Source organism: Neoarius graeffei, chromosome 27 (genome assembly GCF_027579695.1).
Source record: "Neoarius graeffei isolate fNeoGra1 chromosome 27, fNeoGra1.pri, whole genome shotgun sequence".
NCBI classification, from domain to species: Eukaryota; Metazoa; Chordata; class Actinopteri; order Siluriformes; family Ariidae; genus Neoarius; species Neoarius graeffei.
The window spans coordinates 14,771,510-14,790,883 of NC_083595.1; the positions used below are offsets into that span (position 1 = coordinate 14,771,510).

The window sequence follows — 19,374 nt, forward strand, 5'->3', positions numbered from 1 at the left end:
GGAAGGACGGGGTGGCATTTGGCTGGAGCGTTTGACCATCGATTACTCTCACTTGGTCAAACGCATGCCGCAGAGTTTCATCTCGCGACTGCTCTAATGGAAAATCCACGAGGGATCCTCCAACAGAGAGAGGAGGAGCCAGTGGCTCCTCACTCTGACGCGGAGCTGACGTAGACGGCTCTGTGACAGCTGCTCCCGCCAACGCGACACCGGGACCTCCCCCTGTTAAACTATGGCAGGACCCACTCTTCACTAAGTGTGTCATTAAATCCCGAAATCCCGGCCAATCAGTCCCCAAAATTATCGAGTGGGTAAGGCGAGGATTAACCGCCGCCTTCACTATAAATTTCTCCCCTCGGAAAAGAATGTGAACTGACACTAAAGGGTAGTTGTGAACATCCCCGTGCACACACAACACCTTCACCAATTGTGCTCCCCCCAATGCCTCGTCTTGCACCAGGCTTTGGTGGATTGAGGTCTGATTACAGCCAGAATCCACCAATGCCTGATATGTATCCCCTTGGATATTCACCGGTATGCGATACGCTCCGGCCCGATTGAGGGCGGCTCCTGGTGCGTCGGGGATCCGAACCACCGCGCCCACCTCCATTACCGAGCACTGCTGTTGGAGGTGGCCCGGCTCCCCGCAGCGCCAGCAAACCAGCCAGGGCTTTCTCTCTGCACTAGTGCTCTGGGGCTCACTCACCTGAGGGGGGGAGAGACAGACACAGAAGGGAGAAACAGGAGGGCACCGCGGGTGCGGCGGGCCGGCTGGGGTGGCGCCTGCCCCCGCCTCCGCGGTGGGGGAATGGGGCGAGGAGGAGACACAGGAGGAGGGGAGAGAGAGAGAGAGAGAGAGAGAGAGAGAGGAGAGAAGAGGTCGTCTGCTGTCTTGCTGTCGGGACAGCCGCCAAATGGTCCTCCGCCAGCTCAATTGCCTGATCCAGCAACGCCGCGCGGTGACACTGGACCCACTCTGCGGTTCCCGCTGGTAAACGCGCGACGAACTGCTCCAGTACCACCTGGTCGATGAGTCCCTCGGCGTCGCGGTTGTCGGCCCTCAACCACTGCCAGCAAGCATCCCAGAGTTGCTGGCCAAACGCGAACGGCCGGCCGACTTCCTCCAAGCGCAAAAGCGCTGACATTGTTGCTCGGGGGGGGTGCGCCCCACCCGCTGGAGGACGGCCCGGCGAAGGTCCGTGTAGGCCAGCTGGCGGTTGGCGGGGAGCTGTAGCGCGGCCAGCTGCGCCTCTCCCGTTAGCAGGGGGAGGAGGTGGGCCGCGCGCTGTTCCACCGGCCACCCCGAGGTCTCTGCTACCTGCTCAAAGAGCATGAGGAAGGCCTCGGGGTCGTCCTGCGGGCCCATCTTTGTGAGGGTGAGGGGGGAAGGGCCCGCGGCGGAGGAGATGGTGGACCCCGCCGACGCGAGGAGGTGCCGGAACGCCCGACAATCTTCCTGTTGCGCCAGCACCAGGGCCTCGAACCGTTGTTCCTGCTCCTTTCGGCGAGCAGCGCCTGGTGCTGGCTCTGTTGGGCCGTGGTGAGGGCATGGATCAGGTCGGCGAAGGGGGAGGATTCCATGGGACTGTTCTCTTCTGTGCTCGTCCCCGGTTTCAGCACCACTGTGACAGTTCGTGTAGGTGGGTGGAGCACAGAAGGACGGCAGGCCAGAACTGAGTTCACAAAACTCTTTTATTCAGCTTTTCAGCTTCTATATACACTCACACACACACTCAGACACACGCACACACATCAGTCGTCTGGTTGGGGAGAGAGCTCTCTCTGCTCTTGCTCTCTCTCCTTAAATAGGGCACGGTCACTGGGGAAGACACACAAACACATTAACATCAGGTGCAGTGATTCTGCCACTTACCTTCCCTGACTCCGCCCTCTGGTCACAGACCGATGCTTGACCACGCCCCCGCTGCCACAATCTCATATGTGGGATAGAGAGCAACCGTTTTATAACTGAACTGTATTTTTTGTGGCAAGAATGCATATCATCACCTGGCAGCTAACTGGTCTAGCTCATGTTATTGAGCGTATGACCAGGGCTCGACATTAAGGACTGCCCGATTGCCCGGGGCAAGTGAAACATGCATCTGGGAAAATGGGATATGTCCCCAACATGCCCAACTGGGCAAGTTGAAAGGAGCATATATTACGAACTAGCACCACAAAAATTCGGCTTTTTGATCTTTTATTTCAGTTCCTAAAAGCGTCCCTCACTATGTATCCGCCATTATGTCTTGGTTGTTTTCTTAGTCTTGGTTTCATGTACTGCTTTGCAAGTTATCTTATATACCCCCGCTATTGTAGTATGGTACGCGTACTGTTTATAGACCCCTTGTGCATGACATCACGCATCACATGATAATTACAGCTGGGGTCAAACAGACACCGTCTTTCATGCAAGCAAGGCTTAATCTGTCTTCAGTATGGTTAATTTTTGCGGTTTTTGCTTGCTCAAACCGAGAAATAGATAAAATGTATTACTGTCTCCCCGCTATCAAGAAAAATGTTAACAAATAGAAGAAAATGCTTCAAGAACAACGAGGAAATGAGTGGTTAAAGAAAACGACAAGAGGAGCTCAGCCTGAAAACTCCAGAGAAATTCACGATTGTATTTAAAATGCATTTTACAAAAACAAAGTCAGAAGTGAGGATGGAAGAGTTTGCTTAAGAATCTCGGGGGGGGGGGGGGGGGGGGGGGTTCTGCTCGCATTCGAGTTAGCTCCTTCATGAAAAGTGTTTGATTTTCTTACAGGTGAAGCAGCTTCCTTATTCGACACAGAAAACCCAGATTGGTTTTGAAACAACTCGGGCATAAAAAACTCAACAAGGAGCGACATGCATTATAAATCCTGAAAGAACAGAACAAATTAAGAGCAGAGAGAGCTGGAGCTTTGTTTCTGTTATCAGAGGAACACAGCCCTGTGCAAAATATTTATATATCGTTTTTTTTTTTTTTTTGTTATATCATCCACCTATAGGTTTAAAAAACAAAACAAAAGAAAACCCCCGCATTGCATCATGACAGACTGGCTGCACTGATTCATTTACAGGTTGCCAGGTCTGTATAAAAACACCCACAACCTACACACTAAACAATTACTTTAAACTCAAACGTTATCCTTTCTGTCATGACGCAGCATGTTTTTTTTAAACCTAGAGGTGGATGACAACAACAACAACAACAACAAAAAGATATAGAAATATTCTCAAACACAGTACTGTTCAAAAGTCTTGGCACCCTATTGTTTTCTTCATACAAACTTTGTTTAGATTTCTATTTTATGATTTCTACATTATCAAGTAATGAACCTACAGTCTGAGAGAGTTCTACACAAACACATTGAACTTTACAACAGCTGCATGCATGTGAAATGGAAATAAATCGACTAAGGCAGGAAAAACTATTTTGTTATTAATAGTAACTAAATTGTTATTGTCCGTTATAAGTAAAAAGTAACCAATAACCAAACTTAATAAACTTGATCAATAACCAAATTTCAACTCAATGTGTGATCTTCATTTTATAATCGCAATTCACAACTATTGTATGGTCTTCCTAAAAAAAAAAAAAAAAAATAATAATAATAATCATAGTAAAAAAGTAGTACTTGCAAAATAGGGGGAAAGTGATAATATTGGGGGCAAGTGGAAATTAACCCCCACTTCCCCCCAGGGCAAGTGGGTTTAAAAGTTAATGTCAGGGGGCGTCGTGGCTCAGGTGGTTAAGGCGCCATACCATGAATGCGGGCGACCCGGGTTCGATTCCGGCCCGAGGTCATTTCCCGATCCCTTCCCGTCTCTCTCCCGCTCATTTCCTGTCTCTACACTGTCCTATCCAATAAAGGTGCAAAAAGCCCAAAAAAATATCTTTAAAAAAAAAAAAAAAGTTAATGTCGAGCCCTGATGACCTGCCTGCACTGAGGCACATTTGAGATCCTAAAAATTCTAGAATGTATCATGATTTGTTTAGTTGCAATGAACTGGTAGCTAGTGAACTCAGCTTTTTCTTTTTTTTTGTATGGCATGACAGTAGCCTTACATGAAACTTCAAAGGTTGTTCAAACAACAATAATAATAAATAAAGTTTAATTTATATAGCACCTGTCTCACACCCAAAGTCGCATCTTTGCATCTACTACTAGCAGGAGGAATGCGCACCATGACTGGTAAGGAATTTTGTACTTTCATTCCAGATACAGTATCTTGCAAAAGTATTCATCCCCTTTCACGTTTGTCCTGTTTTGTTACAAGCTGGAATTAAAACGGATTTTTGGAGGGATAGCACCATTTGATTTACACAACATGCCTACAACTTTAAAGGTGCAAATTGTTGTTTTATTGTGATACAAACAATAAGATGAAAAAACAGAAATCTGGAGTGTGCATAGGTATTCAACCCCCCCCCAAAAGTCAATACGTTGTAGAGCCACCTTTTGCTACAATTACAGCTGCAAGTCTCTTGGGGTATGTCTCTATTAGCTTAGCACATCTAGCCGCTGGGATTTCTGCCCATTCCTCAAGGCAAAACTGCTCCAACTCCTTCAAGTTAGATGGGTTGTGTTGGTGTACAGCAATCTTCAAGTTGTGCCACAGATTCTCAATTGGATTGAGGTCTGGGCTTTGACTAGGCCATTCCAAGACATTTAAACGTTTCCCTTTAAACCACTCCAGCGTAGCTTTAGCAGTATGTTTAGGGTCATTGTCCTGCTGGAACGTGAACCTTCGTCCCAGTCTCAAACCTCTGGCTGATTCAGATTTTCCTCCAGAATTGCCCTGTATTTAGTGCCATCCATCTTTCCTTCAGTCCTGACCAGATTTCCTGTCCCTGCAGATGAAAAACATCCCCACAGCATGATGCTGCCACCACCATGCTTCACTGTAGGGATGGTGTTCTCAGGGTGTTGGATTTGCGCCACACATGGCATTTCCCATGATAGCCAAAAAGATCAATTTTAGTCTCATTTGACCAGAGAATCTTCTTCCGTGTGTTTGGGGAGTCTGCCACATGCTGTTAGGCAAATTCCAAACATGTTTTCTTAAGCAATTACTTTTTTTTCTGTCCACTCTTCCATAAAGCCCAGCTCTGTGGACTGTATAGCTTAAATTGGTCCTCTGGACAGATACTCCCATCTCCACTGTGGATCTTTGCAGCTCCTTCAGTGTTATCTTTGGTGTCTTTGTTGCATCTCTGATTAATGCCCTCCTTACCCGGTCTGTGAGTTTTGGTGGGCGGCCTTCTCTTGTCAGGTTTGTAGTGGTGACATATTCTTTCCATTTTGCTATAATGGATTTAATGGTGATCCTTGGGATATTCAAAGTTTGGGATATTTTTTATAACCCAACCCTGATCTATACTTCTCCACAACTTTGTCTCTGACCTGTTTGGAGGCTCCTTGGTTTTCATGTTGCTTGCTTAGTAATGTTGCAGAGTCAGGGTCCTTCCAGAACAGGTTGATTTATACAGACATCATGTGACAGATCATGTGACACTTTGATTGCACACAGGTGGATCTTAATCAACTAATTATGTGACTTGTGAAGTGAATTGGTTGGACCAGCTCTTATTTAGGGGTTTCACACCAATGGGAGTGAATACCTACAGTATGCACACTCCAGATTTCTGGGGTTTTTTTTCCATCTAAATTATTGTTTGTGTCACAATAAAACAACAACATGCACCTTTTAAAGTGGTAGGCATGTTGTGTAAATGAAATGGTGCCAACCCTCCAACAAATCCATTTTATTTCCAGCTTGTAATGCGACCAAACAGGACAAACACCAAAGGAAATTAATACTTTTGCAAGACACTGTACATCTAAAAATGTGTCTTGCAGACTCACCCTTTTCCTTGAAGGAGGGTTTTCATGAATATTCAGATTCATGGTTTCCTATGATATTTCAAATGGCCATGCCCATCCTTCTTTTTTGTATTTTTAGGTACAAAAACGTATTCCTGGCTGTCTTTCAATGACCTGGATTTGAACTGTTCAGAAAACTATACAAATGACCTCAAGTTACATTCATGATGTGCAACATTTAAACATACACATGCTTACAGGTCAGTTTGGATTGGCTTAGTTTCAGTTCAGCATGCTGAACAATCAGCAGTAAACATGTATTATACATCGATCAGCCATAAAATTAAAAACACTGACAGATAAAGTGAATTACATTGATTATATTGTTGTGAATGTGAATCAACGAGCCTTCGACAGCCATGGCCCTGTTGCCGGTTCACCAGTTGTCCTTCTTTGGACCACTTTTGGTAGGTACTAACCGTTGCATACCGGGAACACCCCACAAGATGTGCCATTTTGGAGATGCTCAGACCCAGTTGCCTCGCCATCACAATTTGGACCTTGTCAAAGTTGCTCAGATCCTTACACTTGCCCATTTTTTCTGCTTCCAACACATCAACTTTAAGAACTGACTGTTCTCTTGCTGCCTAATATATCCCACCCCTTGACAGGTGCCACTGTAAGAACACTGTAGCCTCCAACAAAAAAACATATCCTCACCCTTGTTCAGAAAGGCCAGAGTCTAAGATAGTATTAAACTAAAGCCCTGTTATAAAAGTGTTACAATGGTGCAGTAGGAAATGTTACTGCTTCACAGCTCTAGGGATCCTGATTCGATCCTGAGCTTGGCTTCCTTGCACCACTCAAGTGACTATTTAAAAGTGCCCCAGGTGTGAATGTGAGAGTTGACGGTGCCATGCAGTGGTTTGGTGACTCACCTCATGCTGTCCCTGGGGTCTACTGGGACCCTGACCACGATAAAGTGTTTACTGAAGATAAATGAATGATATGTACACAGTGTACATCAGTGGATAGTTGTAGGAACTATACCTCTGTTGCAGAGTAAGCTTCCTAGTGCTGCGGCTCACTTGGTACTGGAAGAAACGTGGGATCAGATCTGGACCCAGCTTAATGTATGCACCACGATTACTGCCCTCCTCGTAGTAGTTAGATGCTGAGAAAATAGTGATTACCTTTGAAAAAAAAAAAAAAGCATTCTTGTAAACAAAGTCCCGCAAGGGTCCAGAGCTGTTTGTTCATTTCAATACCAACTAATAAAAACACAAATGTAAAGGAGGTCTACTTAAAATTAATTTTGCTTGATATTTCAGCATAAATTTTAAACAAACAGGACCATGCTAAATATTAATATGATTTCTTTTGTGTCCAATATGGCTGCCACCATTTATTCTGGGCTGCCAACTCTCACGCAATGAGCGTGAGACAGATTGTCTCCACACGCTCACACGCCATACCTCCGATTTCTCACGCTAGAAAAAAATCTAGTTTATCTATCTGATCTAGGCTACCCATTGCGTCACGCCAACCACTTGCAATCGATCAATTACACCTTATGCACAGCTAAACAGGCAGAGCGGTGTTCCCTTCTGTACACACACCCCTATGGTAGGTGGCACATCTAATGATGCTGCACTCGCCGGAAGTTGGATAACTGCCTACCGTCAAGAGGAAGAGGAGAGAGAAGAAGGTATCCGAGTTGAAGACGGGTGTCTCAGACAGGTTTGTACATATGCACGCCAATGTGTGGTGTTACTGGCGTAATTATGAACTTATATAAAGTTTCTTAATCGTTTTAGCCTATAAGTGTTGTGAGAATATTTAATGCCATATCGAGAGCTGTGTACTAGGCATGCTAAATCATTATAGGCCTACTGCCGTGCCACAGCCTCTATCTTCCCCAACAAGCAGCACAGGAGAGCACCTCCTTAGCACACAGTTATTAAGGCGCATTTTTAGTTTGTTTACTGTATGTTATCATACTTTATGACTTTATTTGAAGCCATACTGGAAATGTTGTAAAATAAAGCAAGTAAGAGATAATATTACAAATGCAAGAAGAGCCATTAGCCACCATACCTATTGTTTATTTACAGGGTATTTATTTTTAATTATTTATGATGTATGTAATTGCTCAGTTAAAGTAAATAAAGCATGGTCACCTGTAATATCAAAGAACTTGAACTTGTGAATAATTAAAAAAAAAAAAGACAGAACAATATACTGAGGAAACAGGGTTTCAAAGAGGGCAAGACAGGTAAATATTTGTCAGATAACAGGCCCTGACGAATGCTCCATTACTAATAAGAAACATAGATAAGAAATAAATTAATAAGAAATATATTAATATAGCTTATTTAAGTATGACCAAAATTTTTAAGCCCAACTTTGTGTGCACATTCCCACCTATGGCCAAGGTTCAGCTTTTTGTGTTTCAATACTGTTCAAACTTAATCATTTTAATGTTTCTTGTAGCACATGCACATTTTGCTTACTGTTTAAGCATTTTATTTGTTCTTTTGCTGTTGATATTTTTCCCCATGCCAATCTTCTGCTGAACCCAGTGGTGGGGAAAGCCCTTAAATGCATAATGAATAGTCAGTGAGGGACAATCTTATTTTTGCAACAGTTATTAAAAACTTAACATTTAGTTTCAATTCAGAAGGTGTTTAGGCTTAGCTGATGAAATATTTTCAAACATGAACTTGCCTTTAAATCTGAAACACAGGTCTATAGGGCTACAGGAACATTGGCAGTCATCTGTAGTTTTCTAGTGTGGTGGCTTTTAAGCCAAAACTTGGTGCTTTTGTTGGCCATAAGCTGAAGGCCTGGCAAGTCAGGGTGTGTAAGAATGTAGGTATGGCACAGCAGGCCACTCCAAAAATCCACCAGAATGCAGGAACATCTACTAAATCCAAAATGTCAACACCCCCCCCCCCCCCCCCCCATTGTCCATCTCCAGCTGGACGACCCACAAACAAAACACCAGAATGCAGGGGGACAAGTGAATATCAAACTGAATACAAAATTCCCCACTTACTGCGTGGTGTGCGGAAAAATTTTGCCGTTGATCCCCCCCCAAAAAAAATCTCACTCCAAGGAATTTTGAAAAGTTGGCAGCCCTGATTTATTGTGCCTAGATACATGCCATAATATACCAAAAACTATTTCATACTCCGTAATCCTCTGACCTGTCCATCATGGCAGAGCTCATAGCCCTCCTGCTTGCACTCATGTGATCGGATAAGTAGGCGCATGCCGTGCTTTTCTAGGAGCCGCCGTGTAACATCAGGCCCGAAGTAGCATCCTCCGCCACGGAATGTGTTCAGACTGCATCCGTTCTGGCTCTTTGGGTCGCTCCACAACACGTCTACGATCTACAGCACAAAAACATAAAAGTGACAGCTAATAATGCATAATTAACACAATCAGGTATTTTCGGTCTTGTATAAATTTAAATTACATTAATCTACAACCACAAGTATTATTATAACTCATGATAATTAACAATTATTCCACAAAATCGAGTCATACATCAGCTGATAGCTGACGAGGCGTGTAGTGCCAAGCAATTTGTGAAAAATGGTATAATAATAAAAATAATAATAATTTCTTGAAAAATAAAAAGGTACATCCTTACCATCAGATACTTTCATTCCATATTTTGTTTCTTTTTTCTGTATTTTTTTGGGTTTTGTTTTCGAGTAGAGTTTCTATTTCGTCCTCGGTTGGTTCAGTAACACGCTCCGCCATTTTGTTTCTCCTCTACTCACGGTATCATTGACTTGCAAGTGACGTCAAAGCAAAACAGAAACCCGGATGTCGGGTGGAGATACAAATGCGGGGTCAAGCGACATTCCATACAAAACACAGTCACGCGTGCACAACTCTTTGTTTTTCCACTCCTGTAAGCGTTCTTTTAGCTATGCCAGATCTTTGTGCTGTATATGGTTGTGGTTACAACAGTACTTGTGACTGTGGCACATTCTGATTTTTTAGAATTCCGTCTGTGATTTGGAAAGAGAGTGAGGAAACTCTGAGGCTTAGAACGGAGACGAGGGGATCAGGACACCTCGTCCAATGACCATTTCGTCCAATAGTTAAGACATTTCGTCCAAAGCCTTTTTCTTACACGCTAATCAATTATTTTATATTTTAGGTATTCCGGTATTGGCAAACAAAAGCCCTGTGAGAGTAGTGCTCCTGGAACGATTGCTCAAATCCAGGGAATGTGGATACAACAATGGTTATTATTCTATAATGTCATGAATATCATGAAACTCATTCAAAAATGCGACAAATATTCCACCTAATCTATATGTTTGTTTGGTTTTTTTCCAAACTGGTGAGACATCTTTTGTCCTGATCCTTAAATTTCCTTACTTGTGTTGTGAATGAGTAATGTAAATTGATCACGATGGGGATACTTTATATGTCAGGAAAAACTCACGCTCTTTTCATTTCACTTCAAAAGAACAGTCATTCAATGGCACCGTGAATGACCTGCCTGTGAAATCGTCAGAAATGTTGAAAATTCTCTTTTGTTAAACGTACAGAAGACATACAGTGGTGCTTGAAAGTTTGTGAACCTTTTAGAATTTTCTATATTTCTGTATAAATATGACCTAAAACATCATCAGATTTTCACACAAGTCCTGAAAGTAGATAAAGAGAACCCAATTAAACAAATGAGACAAAAATATTATACTTGGTCATTTATTTATTGAGGAAAATGATCCAATATTACATATCTGTGAGTGGCAAAAGTATGTGAACCTCTAGGATTAGCAGTTAATTTGAAGGTGAAATTAGAGTCAGGTGTTTTCAATCAATGGGATGACAATCAGGTTTGAGTGAGCACCCTGTTTTATTTAAAGAAAGTCTGATCTTCACAACATGTTTGTGGAAGTGTATCATGGCACGAACAAAGGAGATTTCTGAGGACCTCAGAAAAAGCGTTGTTGATGCTCATCAGGCTGAAAAAGGTTACAAAACCATCTCTAAAGAGTTTGGACTCCACCAATCCACAATTAGACAGATTGTGTACAAATGGAGGAAATTCAAGACCATTGTTGCCCTCCCCAGGAGTGGTCGACCAACAAAGATCACTCTAAGAGCAAAGCGTGTAATAGTCGGCGAGGTCACAAAGGACCCCAAGGTAACTTCTAAGCAACCGAAAGCCTCTCTCACATTGGCTAATGTTAATGTTCATGAGTCCACCATCAGGAGAACACTGAACAACAATGGTGTGCATGGCAGGGTTGCAAGGAGAAAGCCACTGCCCTCCAAAAAGAACATTGCTGCTCATCTGCAGTTTGCTAAAGATCACGTGGACAAGCCAGAAGGCTATTGGAAAAATGTTTTGTGGATGGATGAGACCAAAATAGAACTTTTTGGTTTAAATGAGAAGCGTTATGTTTGGAGAAAGAAAACACTGCATTCCAGCATAAGAGCCTTATCCCATCTGTGAAACATGGTGGTGGTAGTATCATGGTTTGGGCCTGTTTTGCTGCATCTGGGCCAGGACGGCTTGCCATCATTGATGGAACAATGAATTCTGAATTATACCAGCAAATTCTAAAGGAAAATGTCAAGACATCTGTCCATGAACTGAATCTCAAGACAAGGCGGGTCATGCAGCAAGACAACGACCCTAAGCACACAAGTCGTTCTAACAAATAATGGTTAAAGAAGAATAAAGTTAACGTTTTGGAATGGCCAAGTCAAAGTCCTGACCTTAATCCAATGGAAATGTTGTGGAAGGACCTGAAGTGAGCAGTTCATGTGAGAAAACCCACCAACATCCCAGAGTTGAAACTGTTCTGTACGGAGGAATGGGCTAAAATTCCTCCAAGCCGGTGTGCAGGACTGGTCAACAGTTCCTGGAAACGTTTAGTTGCGGTTATTGCTGCACAAGGGGGTCACACCACATACTTTTGCCACTCACAGATATGTAATATTGGATCATTTTCCTCAATAAATAAAAGACCAAGTATAATATTTTTGTCTCATTTGTTTAACTGGGTTCTCTTTATCTACTTTTAGGACTTGTGTGAAAATCTGATGTTGTTTTCGGTCACACTTATGCAGAGACATAGAAAATTCTAAAGGGTTCACAAACTTTCAAGCACCACTGTACATAAATGCTTCTGAAGCAGTACAAAGTGAAACCAGTTAAAATTCAAATTTCAACTGCATAAAGTTTATTTCAAGAAGCTCCAAGTTTCAAGCATGTCGACAAATATTTTTCTCTTTCGTTTTTTCCACTTCTTCTTGCTATATTGCAAAGCCAACAGTGACGTCATCAGTCTCATGTTTTAATTTGAGGGCTATATGCACCTGACACACAGACAGATAGACACCTGGTTGCTCTCTTACCTGCTTCCACTCCATCTCTTCTCTGGGTGCCTCAGGCAGAGCAAGGGACACTATGGAGTCGAGGAAGGGAACTTGCAGTACGTCAGCAGGGCTAGGGAGATTGGGGGTTGGAGGAGCACGCCGTGATCCCCGGGGCGAGCACAATGAGGACGAGGAGGATGAAGATGAGGAGGAGGAGGAGCTGCTGCTCTGCCAGCTGAGGCAACTCTTACTCTTATGCTTCCCCTTCTCATTGCTGGCATTGCAGACACGAATGTGATCCAAACTGCACTTGGGTAGCCGCAAAGCTGATTTGACCTTGAGCGTGGGGAGAAAACAGTGTAGTGCATGGGTCGAGAAAATTTTGAATCAAAATAAAACACTCAGTATCAAGATGAAATATTATGTTTGGATCAAATTTTCACTCAAACCTGAAATATTTCTTACAGACAAGATTAACAGGCTAAAATAAACTTCTTAAATAACTTGAGTGTCAGTCATAAGGGATTCTCCATGTCCATTTCGCTCCTCCTACCCACCAGGGGGCGGTGTTTAACACCTAGACATCATTTAGCGCCATGAAATGTCATCAAATGACAGACATTGTACTTACAGTATTTACAAAAAAATACTGTCACTTTGCTCTACTTGCCTGTACCATGGTGGAGCTTTTGTGTATCTTCTACAGGAGCAATCTACAGAATCTACAGCTTGTGAATTTGGGCATAGGTACAGGTATAACCTGTCCTCCAAAGTTGATGACAGACCATCATCTCCTAATACCCCATCATGTCTTCAGGCTTATATATAAGCCTCAACGCCAGGCATTGCCCTAATGCCCGATTTGCCCAACCAAGATGTTCGGGCAGAAACATTTTAGCGAGTTAGACCCGTTCAGGCACACCTATGGTTGGCTTCTTTAAGCACAAAAATAATTTTGAGCGAATACATTACAAAAACCAAGATGTATAAACCAGCATACTCGCCTCCCCTGTGATCATTTTGTTTTTTTCTTCCCGATTTGTAACGGTGATTCTGATTGGCTCTCTTCAGGCACATGTGCGCATTTGTGTACGTGTTCTTAAAGTGGTGCATATAGTGTTTACCATCCCCCTATCAAGTAGCATCTGTGACCGGGGATTCTCAGCAGTCAAAAGAATCAAAAGTGACTGGAGAGTGCACGCGCACACACATGCAAAGCAAGCATGCATACACAGACAGACAGAGAGAGAGAGACATTTGTGGGTAATTATATGGATCTGTGATGTCTGCTGGAAGAGAAGAGCAGGTAAGATTGGGAATCGAGCGGCAGTTGTTTGTTTACACCCGATACCAAAACTTGTAGTGTCCTAGCAACCATTGTAAAGACACATACCTGAGGGAGTTTTTCCTTGCCACCGTCGCCACAGGCTTGCTCATTGGGGATAGATTAGGGATAAAATTAGCTCATGTTTTAAGTCGTTCAAATTCTGTAAAGCTGCTTTGCGACAATGTTTATTGTTAAAAGCGCTATACAAATAAACTTGATTTGATTTGACATACCGTACAAAAAGCCCAGAAACTCCTATTTACCCAGGCAAAAATGAACCAGGATTTATCTTGTAGTGTCCTGATCCCCAGATCTTTAACCCAGCCATATATAAAAAGTTGTACTCCTGCTCTTCTAGGTTTTCATCTGTGTGTCCGTGTACTGTAGAACGATGTCTGTAGCATCAGGTAGTCCGAGATGTCAAATTTAGGTGGTAAATTTTTCTTTCATAGCAAAAATCCTTCTTTGTTAGCGTGTAAGGATCTAATCCCATTGAGTGGTTTCTATATCCACTTCTTTTGAGTGTACTTCTTGGTTTTAATAACTTTCTTGTTTGCTATACACAAACATGGCAACAAGTTCTTGTGTTAATGGACCAGACTCCACTTTTGGATCATTAATCCCTTTTGACTGAAAATGACCTGCATGCATGGTTTGGCTTCTGGCACATCCATACAGTTTTAAATACAATACCTACTTTCTAAAAATTTTTTTATTGCATTTATTTAATTCCCATCTGTAACAGGGAGTGATGTTGCATCCCATTAATACACTTTAAAATAGATTGTTAGATTCTAATAGAATAGATAAGCCAAAATAATTGGGGATCTTTTTTTTTTTTTTTTAATGGGCCCCAACTAGGTACAAGTATGAATAGTTGGGCCTTAAAGCAGAAAAGGTTGAGAACCCCTGCTCTCCAGGGCCCAGATCTTGACACATATAATGCTTTGTTTCAAATATGTTTTATTTGAGCAATATATATATATATATATATATATATATATATATATATATATATACACAGTATATACATAAAGTATGTCGCGTATCTTTCACACGCACATGTTTCATCATTTGTTGCTCTTTTTCCTTTTTTCCCCATGAACACCCGTACACAAACAAAATACTCACAGGACCAAAACACAATAGAACGAAAGAAAACAAAAAACATGAATTAAAAAAAAAAAAGACTCTCCATTAATTTAGTCTCAGAGTTCTATTCCCGACTCTCTCCAGCCCCACCCCATTCCTCCGTCAAGCTTGTTGACATTAAGTGTACCATGATTTTAATTTGCCAGATACTTAATTAGAGGTGACCACACCTTATCAAAGTAGGGGAGTTTGTCCATTAGAGTGTATCGTATTCTTTCTAGGTGGAGTGTGTTCATAAGATCACTGAGCCACAACTTTGTAGGAGGGGCCTCCTTCTCTTTCCAGTGCATGAGAAGCAACCTCCTTGCAGTAATAAGACTATAGGAAAGGAAACATTGCTGAGCGTTGGTCAACTTCATAGTATCATCAGACACACCTAAAATGATAATTAGTGGGTCTGGTTCCAATTGGATTTGAAGTATTTCAGATATTGATTTGAAAATATTGATCCAATAAGCCTGAACTTTGGGACAGTCAACAAAGCTATGTAGTAGTGTATCATCTGCTGACAGGCATTTGTCACACAACGGGGAAAGCTCAGGATATATTTTATGTAATCTCTCCTTGGAATAGTGAAGACGATGTAGGATTTTAAATTGAATTAAGCAGTGTCTTTCATTATTAGAGCATCGATGGACGTGCTCCAACCCCCCCTTCCATGTTATATCAGAGATCACAATGCCCATTTCTTCCTCCCACTTCGATTTTATCCGGTTGGAATCAACTGGACTAAGGGATTGTAAGGTGTTATATATGTAAGATATTGCTTTAACCGAGCATGATGTGAGTCGGAAACATCCATCTAGACTAGAACCTGCAAAGGTCTCAAAATTTGGTAGGTGTTTCCTTACATAGTCTCTTATTTGCAGATATCTAAGGTGGTCAATCCCTTGCAACTTATATTTACTCTGTAGTTGTGCAAAGGAGGCAAATGTATCTCCAATGTACAAGTCTCCTATTGTGTGGATGCCTGCCCCTTTCCAAAGCTTAAAAGCACAGTCCAGATTAGATGGTGGAAAACTAGGGTTTCCAACAATGGGTAGGGCATAGGATATGGGAGGTAAGTTAAAGTGTGATCTAATTTTTTTCCAAATATGCAAAGTGGTGTGGATCACTATACTGCTCTTATATACAGACTTTTCAACGACGGACGGAGACAGAAGGATGGCTCCCAACGAGTAGGGTTGACATGCGTCTTGTTCCAACTTAAGCCAATTTGGTGGAGATGTTGTGTCATCTAACCAGTGTGTCATAATCATAATATTTGAAGCCCAATAATAAAAGAGAAAATTTGGGAGTGCAAGGCCCCCCTCTCCTTTAGATTTGCAGAGATGCCTCTTGCCAATTCTGTGTGTTTTGTAATCCCACAAAAAGGGGTTTACAATCGTGTCTAATTGTTTAAAGAATGAGTTGGCAAGAGACACTGGGATATTCTGAAATAAATACAATAATTGGGGTAGGAATACCATTTTAATAGCATTAACTCTGCCCAGTAGTGATATTGGAAGAGTCCTCCAAAATTGTATTTTTGACTGTAGTTCAGACAGTAATGGAGGAAAATTTGCATTGAATAACGTATTGTGGTGTTTCGTAATTTGGATTCCCAAATATGTAAATTTGTCCAGTGATATTTTGAAAGGGAGAGTCTGTAACCAAGAGGCATCTTGCATATGTATTGGCATTAGTTCGCTCTTATTCCAATTTATCCTATACCCAGAGAAGGTCCCAAATATATTGATTTTCTCTAAAATTTTTACAATAGTGGTTTCTGGCTGAGTAATATACAAAAGAACATCATCAGCATATAATGATATTTTATTTATTGATTTTTCTGATATATGACCATAAATTAAAGGGTCTGAACGAATGCTCTCAGCAAGAGGTTCAATTACAAGGGCGAAGATCAAGGGAGACAAGGGGCAACCTTGTCTTGTGCCTCTGTGTAGATGGAAACGAGGAGATAATATTTGATTTGTGAGGATTTGCGCCGAAGGGCTGTTATATAGGAGCTTGACCATTGAAATGAATTTTTGACCGAATTTAAATCTTTTCAAGGTTTCGAACAGGTAGGGCCATTCGACTTGGTCGAATGCCTTCTCTGCATCGAGTGACAGAATGGCAAGCTCTTCTTTCTGTCTATCAGTAGAATATATTATGTTGAATAGTCGTCTGAGATTAAAAAAAGACTTTCTATTTGGTATAAAACCAGTCTGATCTGGGTGTATTAATTTATTTAAAAGAGGGCTCACTCTATTGGCCAAGACTTTAGAAAACAACTTTCCATCCAGATTTAATAGGGAGATGGGACGATAAGAGCCGACTTCTTCTGGGTCTTTAGCTTTTTTATATATAACTGTTATAACTGCTTCAGTTAGCGTTGGAGGTAAAACACCGTCATTGTTAGCTTGGGTGAACACCTTATGTAAATACGGACAGAGAATTTCGCTGAACTTTTTATACAGCTCCCCTGGGAGGCCATCAGGGCCAGGGGCTTTGTTACTTTTAAGTGACATGATGGCCCTTTGAATTTCCTCAACAGAAATTTCAGAGTCCAGGTGGGCTGACTCTTCTTCATCTAATTGAGAGAGGTTGCAACCATCTAAGAATTCTTGCATAGCAGCGTAATCTAAATTTTTATTGGATGTATATAAAGTTTTATAAAATTGTAAAAATCGGTCATTAACATCTTTGGGTTTCATCAAAACATCCCCTTTGGCTGACTTAATTTTATGTATTATACGATCATTTTCTTGCTTTCTAAGTTGCCGCGCTAAAAAAGTCTGTGTGGTTTGTCACTAAACTCAAAATATTTCTGTCTGATGTATAAAAAAGACTTACTAACTTTTGCTGAGAGTATCTTGTTGTATTCATATTTTAGAGATGATATCCTTTTATACAGATCACCAGACGGTGTCCTAGCATTCTCTTTATCTAGTATATTAATTTGCCGCTCTATTTCCACTAATCTGGCCCTATTCTTCTTTTTTCTGTATGCTTCAAATGAAATAACACAGCCTCTAAGGAAGGCTTTAAACGCCTCCCATAGTATGGCAGGGGAAGTCTCTGTGTTGTCATTAGTTTCAAAATAAAGAGATATTTGAGCGTTTAGATATTCACAGAACTCCTTTTCGGTTAGTAAGAGAGGGTTTAATCTCCAGGTCCATTGTGGTCTCACCATACACTGAATAGCCAAGGTGCAAGTGAGAGGGCTGTGATCTGAGATCACTATATTATGATATTTTACATTTGTAGCATATGGCATCAATTTTGCATCAATGAGGAAATAATCTATCCTGGTATACGAGTTATGTGTCGCTGAATAATAAGAATATTCTCTACCAGTAGGATTTGCAATTCTCCAAATATCAGTCATATTAGTATTATTAATGAAAGTATTAAGAAAAACACATGAATTGCTTTTATCCATTCTACGTGTAGAGGACCTGTCTAAGTATGGGTCCAGGATGCAATTGAAATCCCCTGCAATAATAAGATTTGTCTGGGATATATCTGGTATTAGAGAAAACACTTTTTTAAAGAATGAAGGGCTGTCTACATTGGGTGCATATATGTTCAGTAAAGTGAGGGGCGTAGAATATATTTCACCGGTTACAATCAAAAAGCGTCCTTCTTTATCAGATATTGTGGTTGCGTGAATAAAAGGAATATTCTTCCGTATCATAATTGCTGTACCCCTAGCTCTAGCATTGAATGATGAATGAAATATATGTCCTATCCATTTACACTGCAGCCTGGCATGAGAGTCATTTTTCAAATGTGTCTCCTGTAAAAATATTATGTCTGGTGTTAACGATTTAAGATGAGCAAAAACCCTCCCTCTTTTGATTGGGCCATTAAGACCACGTACATTCCAGCTGGCTAATGTAAGACCTCCTCTTCCCCCGTCATGTATACCATCCTGTGTTTGCATCATTGGATTATCTGCCATAGCAAAATTTGATGTTCAGATAATTGTGGAACACACTTATCTGGTTCAGACAAACAGCCGTGTATACTAGCAAATCTATTATTATTTCACACAATAACATTTTCTTGAGTGTAGAATTGCACTTGAAAATAAACAGAGTGAGTGGAGAGAGAAACAGGAGAAATAAGAAAATGAGTGAGAGTAAAAAAGACAAAACAAAAAAACAAGACAAAAACATACCCTGCCCCCCACCCCACCCCACACACATATACACACACCTAAGCTTATCTCCCTACCCATAAGCTGCAGGTAAAACAGTATTTGGGATCCCTAAAGAGCCACCCGCTCAAACTCCCACCGAACTTTCACATATAAAAAATTATTCACTGTGGCAAATTGCCCCACGAAGTTAACGTTTGAAATGTATCAGAGCCTTAAAGCCAATGAATGGGGAAGGACATTAGACTGCTACTGTATTAACACCTGTATTAAAACCACTGCCTTAAAAGAGAAACACTAAATCGAACTGTAGCAGCATTGGCAGTAACAGTTACAGGCCTCAATTTCCTTTTCTTATTCCCCCCCTCAGTATTAGGCTATTTGAACAAATATCAACCTACCCCAAATATCAGAGGAAAAAGGCAAAAACAAAAATAAACAGAAAAGTCTAGCCATTTAGGCTACATTTGCCACCATACAAAAATAAAAATATTGTTTCCTTGGGGCAGGAAGTTATACAGCTCTAAATGCTACATGAGTAAAACTCAGTCTCACATTCAGACCTCTGTTTGGGTAAT

At 41.5% G+C, this 19,374-nt stretch overlaps 1 protein-coding gene across 3 annotated transcripts in view; it reads right to left on the reverse strand.

Moving 5' to 3' along the window:
• ppef1 (protein phosphatase, EF-hand calcium binding domain 1) overlaps window positions 1-19,374 on the reverse strand; it is a 112,788-nt gene that overhangs the window by 15,524 nt on the left and 77,890 nt on the right. For all 3 annotated transcript variants that reach the window (XM_060911837.1, XM_060911835.1, XM_060911836.1), the window contains 3 exons: window positions 12,210-12,506; window positions 9,023-9,208; window positions 6,864-7,006 (listed from right to left, as the gene is read on the reverse strand). In XM_060911837.1, coding sequence (XP_060767820.1) covers window positions 6,864-7,006; window positions 9,023-9,208; window positions 12,210-12,506 — 626 coding nt within the window. The remainder of the gene's footprint in view (window positions 1-6,863; window positions 7,007-9,022; window positions 9,209-12,209; window positions 12,507-19,374) is intronic.